A 9,126-nucleotide genomic window follows, 5' to 3' on the forward strand; every position below is an offset into this window, starting at 1 on the left:
AAATTGAAAGAAAAACTATATGAGGTTTTCGTTCTAATTTTTGGCGTCGAATATATAGATACCATTGTTTTTTTTTTTGACATAATTTCGGGACACCCTATACAGGGTGACTCGTCGCTCCTAATGATCTTATTAAAAAATCTGGATCTGCATGATGTTTTCGCAAAATTTGCCGGCAAAATTTAATTTCGTTGAGGTGAATAATTATGCGAGTAATATTTTCGCACGCAAACAATTACCATTGTTCACTAAGTAATACAACATCGAAAATTTCTTAACAGAATTGACAAACTTGATTTTGTCAGAAACGTACCCATTTGGATAAAAACAGCCATATCTTTTTTCTTTGAATAACAAATTACTTGTGTGATACCTCTCTGAAATCACTATAAAATAGACAATTTATTGGTGTAATGTGCAGCAGTAGCTCGGTACATTTTTTTCCACTACGATGGGCTAAACTTCATGAACAAAATAATCCACTACCAAAATTTCCAATAAAAATATTTCTCATAGCCCCCCTTTGAAATGTTCGGAGGATGTTTTTAACGTAAACGTTAAAATCATTCTTCAGCAATATTTTACTGAAACTGAATTGTACCAACCGTAAGGAAAAACTATTGAAAGGGGCAAAAATTCATTATTTAAAAAAAAAATTTTTTCTAAAACGGTTTGACTTTTATAATGGGAATTTTGTCATAGCAGGTGGGTTATCCTTTGATCCACATTCTCCCTCGGTTTGACGTGGTTTTTACGGGACACCCTGTATATAGAATATTAATTTCTAGCTTCATGCAAAAATTTCTTGTTAATAGAGAATAGATGAGGCCTCAGAACCACATGAGGTTCAAGAATTTACAACGAAAAAAAAAGAGGAAAGCACTGAATTCAAGAGCTTTTGAGCGCTCATCATTCATGCGCCAATTGAAACCTTGGAGACCACATATAGGCATCAATGAACGAGGGCTAAAAAGCACATAATTCACGTCAGTACTTATTTCCTTATTTTAATTTGATTTTGATATTTGACAATTGTTTGCGGAAACAAAATTTGTACTTACAATAATATGTAAGTAATATACTTAGTTTTTTTTTGTTGTACCTACAATACATCCCGTACAATGTTTTTCATGATAAAAGAAAATATATTGGAGAAAAGAGAAAATTCCAACTACAATTTAAAATTGATTCCCGGGTCTTTGGAGCAAATAATCCACTAGAAAATTGACAAATCCAAACTTTCCTCTTCACGGACACCTGCACACAATGGATTATATCATATTAAAACTGTAACTGTATCATGAAATGAAATAAATGCAACTCTATTGTCTTCGGCAGCATTATAAATCCGGGAAGACCAATATCCCACATATTTGTCTCTTATAAGAATGTCTGTATAGGTGTAGTCGTGATAAAATTATGATGTTCAATTTTCTTTTTGTAATCCTGCTGATCGAAAGAAGCTTAGGTGAAAACGCCGAAGAAATAAACTCTAAATTAACAAGTGATCCTCCGTTTGGCTTTAATGTGTCCGAGAGTCAAGTCCAAAACTCTAGTATTATATCGGTGAATACCGATGTGTTTGTCTCTACGTCAGTACCATCAACGCAGAACGTTCACGTGATTAAAGCAGTAGAAATAGGGACAAACAACACCTTGTATAAAAAAGCGAAAGGTAACGATGAGTTCAGACCAAGTCCTGAAGTTAAAGAACTGACTTTCGAAAGAAATATTGTGCCTGTTAAACCAGCTTACGCAGAAGCCAAACATACTAGCTTGAACGTAGACGAACAATTCGGAAAATCGAATTCACCCTGGGAAACTACATGGAACCCTGCGAATTTTCGATTTCCGGAAACCAAAGTACCAACTGCTAAAGACAGACCGTACAAATTTGAAGAAAACCGTGGACGTACTTTTGGATTTTCGGGAAAGAATGACTACGATTCTGCGTCGGATAAACCACTGATCAATTTGGGTGCCAAAATTCCTATTTCTGCCAGTGGCGGCGGTGGCACAGGCATTGGAGGTGCAGCATGGGATATTGGAGGTTATTCGTATCCAAGCAGCAATAGGTACCTACCGAAAAAGCCAAGTTATGGTTACGAATATGGAGGATATATTGAGAAACCACCAACAGGGATTGAGCATCATGGAGGACATGAATACCCTGTAAAGAAATATGACAATCCCTGGAAGAAAATCATTAAAATCATTGCTGCTTTCATACCAATAGGACTCTTGATAAGTGCGTTAACTCCAACTATTATCACTGTCAGTCCTGTGAATGCTACGTAAGTAGATTAATGTATTTACATAATTGGATTAGATTGATCAGATTAGCGTAAAATTTGAGTTTGATGCGGGTTTCACAAAACACTGACTAATCGGGCTGTGTTGAATTTAAACCTACTATGAATATAGAAATGATTACCACTATAATAAAAGTTTCATTATTAAATCAAGAATGGGAATATACATTGTTTTCCTAAAGTGGAGGTATGTATAGTTGCGGTAAAAAAATGGGACAGTTATTGTGTGAAATTGACCTCTCTCTGTGAAATGACAGATTCCTGGGATCATTTTATTAAGAAAAAAAGTCCTACAAACTTGGCCCGCAGGCGCTTCGTTTTAGAGGTACTGGGTGTTAAAGTTTGATTTTTTATTCAATTTTTTTCTATTAGCACCTTCCCTTCACAAGATATTTAATTTAAATTTCGCATAAATCTTCGAATTTGAAGCTTTCATTGTGTGATATGCTAATTTTCAATGCAAAATCTACAGGGTGTAGTATTAGAAAAATGTAAAAAGAAACTATGATGCAGTACGGCACTTTTTGGTTTCTTGTAGTTTTGTCGTATCTGCCTCCGATTTCGAGATTTATTACAGAAATCCATTTAGTAAGCTGCGTGATGAATAAATTATGAGTTTAAGTAGGTATACTCATTTCTCAATCTGTAGCGAATATTAATAAAGATTCGATAAACTGGTATAAGCATCACAAAAAAGTAGGACTACAAGAAACGCCCTGTATCTCGAAAACATACCGTTTATGGGCCCATGTTTATACAGGACTTTTTTTCTTAAAATTAAATTATCCAAGAAATCTTTCACTTTCCTTTGTACCTCCAATTCAGGAACACCCTGTATGACCGATCCGCGCTCTCCTTGGAAGAAGTAAATATTGGTAAACGGAAAATATTGCTTCCGAGTCTGTGATCCTTTTTCGGGTGAATTTAAATTTTTTTTCCATATTATATTAAACGAAGTGGGTTCGTTTATTTGTTCATTAATATAAATTTCAGCATGACGAGATCAAGAGATGAAGATACGCACAGTTCTACAATAAAGAAATTGGTGTCATCACTAGGATATTTCAACCAACTCGACGATAAGGACTGTGAAAATAGACTGCTTTGTGAGCTTATTCTCAGTGCCTCTTCATCTCAAAATGCAGAACTTCACATCGAAAATTTCTTGAATAATTTTTCTAACAGGTGAGTGTTTACCACAAGAAATGTATTTAGCTAACAACGATTCTTTATAGGGGAAAATACACGACAGAACGAGAAGAAGAGTTGAAAATGATATTTGACTCAGTAAAAAAACAACGATGTAATGAAATCATATGCAAGGGAATAAGAGATTATACTTGATGTTGCGAGAGAAAATGAACTGATTTTATATGACTTAGTACTTAGAAATAAAAATTATACCAATAAAATATTCGATGAATTCAGAAAACCTGCTGCTGGATCTCAATTATGATTATAATATATTTTTACTATAGTATAAAACGTCTAATTTTATTATTTGTTTGCATCTCGTAGAATATTGCAAATCCAGAGATTTTCCAATAAAAAGCTAATACGCTTTTGAAATTTCATAATTCTACCTAGTGTTCAAAATTTGATTTCTCGATTTTTTGTGTAATAATTCGAACTAGAAAGATCAACTGTCTTCTACCAAACGGATATGAAAGGCGGACAGATTTTTTTTATTCAATTTTGTACACCTTAAAACAGAAAATTTCCGAGTTGGTTAAAAATTTCTTTTTCCTCAAAAGATAAATTATTGAAAAGTGTAAAAGCAAATTCTAGATACAAATGGTGTAGAATTGATTAGGATTAAGATCTACTGAGATAGTAAACTTTTAAATGAATTCTGTTGAGTACAATAGTATCTTCTGAATCACGTTCTGTTGGAATTTTATCTAATCTATTTAGTTTCCTCATAGGTAATTAATCTTGATTTCCATAATTGTTAATAGATAAAATGAATAAATAAGTTCATTGAAAGATTATCAACAAATAATGCACATCTTTATTATGCATTTGATGTACATAAACATAATATAAATAATATTTTCACTCATTCAGGATGGTCTGTTTCAATATAGATTCAGAAAACAATTTTTTTATATAAACTCACTGATACAAAGTGTATTTTCTACACTATTTGGGGTGATAAATAAAATAAGAGTAGAATAGAAAGAACTATTTAAAATAATTTATATACATTCCCAAAACATTCAATGCTATTGAAAAACTCTCCACTTAATTTGTGTGCATAACAATTTTTTTCATTATAACATCAGAGAAATAATAGTCATAGTTAATTTCATTTTGCAAAAACTAAACTCGAATTTTGCCATGCAGTTTATTCACTGCCACATATTTAAATGGAATCAATCATTCAAGCATTTAACATACTTATTAAAAATCTTTGCTATAAGATAAATAAAATATTCTAATGGCATTTGCGTAATTTGGACATATATTGAAAGAGTACATCTCAAAATTCCATTGAAAACAATATATCGAAACATATTCTTTCCTGGTTCATTCATTCCACCAAATTAGTTATAATGACTCGAAGAGTTACACCCTTATATATAAAGATGTATAATTTTACAAAACCAATAATTATAGAATGAATACAACTTAACATTATTTCACTTGAGCTTTTATGTGTTGTAAAAACTCGTGATAAGAAAGTGCATTTTCAAATCTATCCTCTACAAGTCTCTCAAGAAACACACCACGATTAGGACTATTATCTTTTATTATTTGTATAGTTGCAGGATGAGGTTTTTCCTCATTCAAATAGTTTATGAATGACACTAGCCGGAGATTAGTTTCATTTTCTATGAACGGAATGTCATACAGTTGTTCATCCAATGAATTGAAATTTTGGACACCCAAACCCTCCATCAGAAAAACTTGTGATACACTAGAACCAACATATAGTATCATATGATCTCCAGTATCCATAAGATAAGCACCTATGCTATCAATATTTCTTGATGTTAATTGTAGGCGGGGAGGTACATGAATGGGAATTTCTTCCACATTCAAAATTATTTGTTGTTCCTCTAAATTATGTACTGGATATAAATCAGGATAAACACATTGAATTAACCTCATTAACGGCAATGTTTTCATATCGATCATAGCTTTAACTCTGTCATCCAATCTAGTTGAAGTACCTGTTCTAAATGCCTGAGTTTTAAGCAAGGCAGAAATGTATAAGGGTAAAAGTTTCAAACAATTTGGTGCCAGCAATCCGTTCGGAGTTGATCCAAGATTTAGAGATAATTTATAGCTGGACAATATATCTATGACAACGTTTATGAACGCTTCTCTTGCATCTGAAAGACTAGATTCTATACTTCTATCCACTGCCATTTTAGCTAATAGTCCAACTATACATTGTTGATCAGCTGAGTGTACAATTTCATGAAGAGCCGATACTACAGGTAGGCATAACGTATGTACTCGAATTCTTCTCTCTCCTTTACTAGATGTATATAATAAAGCTGCTTGAAAACATACAGTATCTACATCCGATAAATTCTCGTCGATTGAAACTTGCATACCAAATCCTGCGTCCGGATTAACATTAGGTAATGAAAGCAAATCCGTAGAACGAACAAAGAAATTCCCATGAAATGTGTGTATCGACATCCCTCTTGTGCACCTTATTCTCATAACTGCCTCGAATCCAATTTTCCTAATCAAATATCGTCTAAAACATCTTTCTAACTTATCACTCAGAATAGGCCTATTGTGTTTGAAAAGAGGAAAATGTTGAACGCTTCCTCCACTGAATCTACTGATTCCACTTATAGTGGCTATGTCAATGTATTGAGAATTGATTATAAACAAGTCCACGGATATTTGTTGACTACTACAGTCCAGCGCTAGACGTTTGTAAAAATCGTTTGCGGGTTTTAAGTTTTGAACTTCAGCTGCTGATCTTTGATTTGGATCTTCCCTTGGTGTCAAAGCACCAGGACCAACGTTAGGTAGACTTGACTGGAATACAGTTACTCTGCCTCCGGTGGCAGACATCATTCTATGAGCGGCTTGTAGAGCAGCTCCCATAGCAGAATTGCTATCGTAGCTGTTATTGTACCTAGTCGGGAGCTCGTTCAGTAAATCTCTTATCAGTTCCATCTTATCTTTTAAATTAACTAACAAGTTATCTGGACAGGGTAAGAATATATCATCTATGTCTAAAACCATCATTTCATGGGGTTGACTCAACCCTTCGGCAAATGAGAAGAAATGTAAACAAGAGTCATAAGCTATAAAACCAACTTGCGTTCTGGAATCTCCAGGCAAATTAACTAATTCTTCTTGTAGAACACTACAGAACAAATTCAAATATCCGCATTCCACAGCCAGTCTGGAGATATCCAACAAAAATAGATAAACAGCTGGTTGAGGAGGTCGTAGCATATACTCAGCAGGAGCTATGTATTCTATGGTACTCGATCTAATCTCGGGTCTTCTTGAAGGGTCTCCGTAAGTCTTTGAAACTGGATCATATTGAAATTCTTCCGGAAGTTCGTTCACTCTATAACATAAATTACATTTCCATCTCTTTGAATCTACGAAGGAAACAAAAGGGTTTATGTAAGTCCTACACGCTCTGCATCTCACTATAACATTGCACTGTATCACTGAGAGTTGAGTAAGATCTTTGTAGGGATGTATGAGAATTCCAAGTGGTAATCTCGACTTTTGTAGTAAACTTTGGCTCTCTGGTATCTTCGTAAGTGTCGATCTGAAAATTTCTCCACTACAGTTGGCTGAATTCAAAGTCTCATTGCCCAGGAGTATTTTAGGAGCTGGAATCTTGCTAGGTGGTAGAATGTTGATTGTTTGAAGTAGATCATAATTTTCCATACCCCAAAGTTTGTTGAAACCTTGGCTCACAACATTTTGACCATACGATTGGGTTTGGTATTGATTTGTTGCATATCCCGAATTTCTTTGATTCTGGGCTAGATTACCTTGATACTGTTGACTGTATGGGGGCATACTAGGTTGAGTTGCTGTAGATTGGGGCGGTACAGTAGGATATCTTGAGGACTGCATTTGAGGTCTAACATGGGACGGAGAGTAGTTTTGAGTTGGTGGTGGCTGATTAAAAGATGGTGTAGACTGCTTTTGTTCACCATTATAACTTGGAGGGTAAGTAGGGGGAGTTGCTAATGGTTGGAGATTCCCTGGTGAACGATAATTTGATACATTCTGAGGCATTGACGGCAATCTTGGATTTCCTAATGTAGCTTGATTATTCTGAAACTGACTTCCCATTGCACTCAAATTGAAACTTGGTCTAACACCCGATGTTGGTCTTGGAACAAAATTATTACTATTCGGAGGTGCCAAAGGCTGATTATGTACTGGAATATTGTTGGGAGAAGGCATTCTATTAGCACTTATATTGGGTTTATTCACATTAGTCACAGGATATACACTATTGCTCACATTCTGCATTCCCACTTTTGGAAACTGCGACTGAACTGGGGTAGGTTGTCCTAGTGCACTTGGTGAGTTTTTAAAATGTTGACTGAGAGGCAATTGAGAGTGTAATGGCTGAAAGTTTCCCTGTTGTAATGAATGATTTACAACTGGTTTATTATCATTATTTTTTAGTAAATCACCCAAAAATGGATTGTGTTGACTTGACCTTGCAGCATCATTATTGCTTCTGTTCATATAATCATTTTGAAATAGATGATTGCTAAAGTTTCTGGGTTCCATTTGCACTCCTTTATTGATCTGATTATTACTTTTTACATCATTCATAGTTCCTACATTTGTATTCCTATCATCCATACCATGAACTGCTTTTATCGGCTGGCTATTTGAATACTCATCTTCTTTGGATTGATCAGACTTAGTAGATTTATCATCATTTAATGAAATTTCAAGAAAATTCTGTGGTGATAAGTTATCATTCTTAGACCTTGTTGTAACAGGAGAAAAACTGCTTAAACCTGTACTGACATTTGTCTTCAACAAACTTACATTTTCATTAGGTGTTGAAAAATGTTGTGGCCTTATAATATTTGGCATCTGATGCTGAACAGTCAACTGTGACACTTTTTGAGACAGTGAGTTGATTGATGAAGCAGGGGGAAGCTGCGAAGGTGGTATTCTTGAAGGTGGCAACTGCGATACTGGTATTTTAGGTAAATGAGGTGAGGGAGAAGAACCCCTGGAAGAATTTTGTGGTGATGCGATTCCATTGAAATTGTACTGAGGCACAGGTCTTGTAGCAGGGTTCACTGCTTTCTCTGATAAACTAGGAGATCCATTTATCCTATTCTCAGACATTTTGGATGTTCAATATTCACTGAAAAACATAAAATTCGCGATAGAATCATATAGGAATTAATAAGCTTCATTCATCAGCATACAAACGTTTTGAAAAATGAACAAAAACTGCTAATTCATCAATTTCCTTGAAAGATCAATTAAATAATTAAACAGGAAACTTCTCAGAGGCGATGAGTGATCAGAACGAAAAAATAGTTCAATAATGATGGAATTTGGTCCTTTTAAAAAGATAAATCAGGAAGTTCATGAACCAATGTCGAACTAAACGAATAATCCCATATTTACCTGGAAATTAATGGGAAATTTTATCACAAATGCAGTTTTTCATACTTCATATTTTAATATTGTTCTGATTTTTCATTCAAAGATTATTTGTGGTATCACCTACTGTCAATCTTACGTGGCGTCAACAGCAGAGCCATCTTTCGGGTTTTAATTATAAGATAATCATAGAATTATAATTGTTTTTGAGATTGAACTACCAGGTCAG

At 34.4% G+C, this 9,126-nt stretch overlaps 2 protein-coding genes across 2 annotated transcripts; one reads left to right on the plus strand and one right to left on the minus strand.

Annotated features, from left to right (window-relative positions):
- Nucleotides 1–721: 721 nt before the first annotated feature.
- LOC123683949 lies at nucleotides 722–3,724 on the plus strand. The gene is made up of 3 exons (XM_045622960.1): nucleotides 722–2,294; nucleotides 3,306–3,497; nucleotides 3,548–3,724. Exons 1-3 carry the CDS (start codon nucleotides 1,420–1,422, stop codon nucleotides 3,654–3,656), a joined length of 1,176 nt encoding a protein of 391 aa, XP_045478916.1. The 5' UTR covers nucleotides 722–1,419; the 3' UTR covers nucleotides 3,657–3,724.
- A 581-nt stretch (nucleotides 3,725–4,305) lies between these two features.
- LOC123683948 (protein transport protein Sec24A) lies at nucleotides 4,306–9,057 on the minus strand. Its single transcript, XM_045622959.1, has 2 exons — nucleotides 8,922–9,057; nucleotides 4,306–8,652 (listed from the first exon to the last, which is right to left on the minus strand). Exon 2 carries the CDS (start codon nucleotides 8,631–8,633, stop codon nucleotides 4,950–4,952), a length of 3,684 nt encoding a protein of 1,227 aa, XP_045478915.1. The 5' UTR covers nucleotides 8,634–8,652; nucleotides 8,922–9,057; the 3' UTR covers nucleotides 4,306–4,949.
- Between the last annotated feature and the right edge of the window lie 69 nt (nucleotides 9,058–9,126).

Source organism: Harmonia axyridis, chromosome 7 (assembly GCF_914767665.1).
Source record: "Harmonia axyridis chromosome 7, icHarAxyr1.1, whole genome shotgun sequence".
NCBI lineage: Eukaryota > Metazoa > Arthropoda > Insecta > Coleoptera > Coccinellidae > Harmonia > Harmonia axyridis.

What these genes read in the sequence shown, in the direction of transcription:
- LOC123683949 (XM_045622960.1), top strand. Translation starts at nt 1,420, where the DNA reads ATGATGTTCAATTTTCTTTTTGTAATCCTGCTGATCGAAAGAAGCTTA. An exon ending in GTCAGTCCTGTGAATGCTAC is followed by an intron (nt 2,295 to 3,305) that starts GTAAGTAGATTA and finishes TATAAATTTCAG; the next exon opens with CATGACGAGATCAAGAGATG. An exon ending in TTGAATAATTTTTCTAACAG is followed by an intron (nt 3,498 to 3,547) that starts GTGAGTGTTTAC and finishes GATTCTTTATAG; the next exon opens with GGGAAAATACACGACAGAAC.
- LOC123683948 (XM_045622959.1), bottom strand. Translation starts at nt 8,633, where the DNA reads ATGTCTGAGAATAGGATAAATGGATCTCCTAGTTTATCAGAGAAAGCA.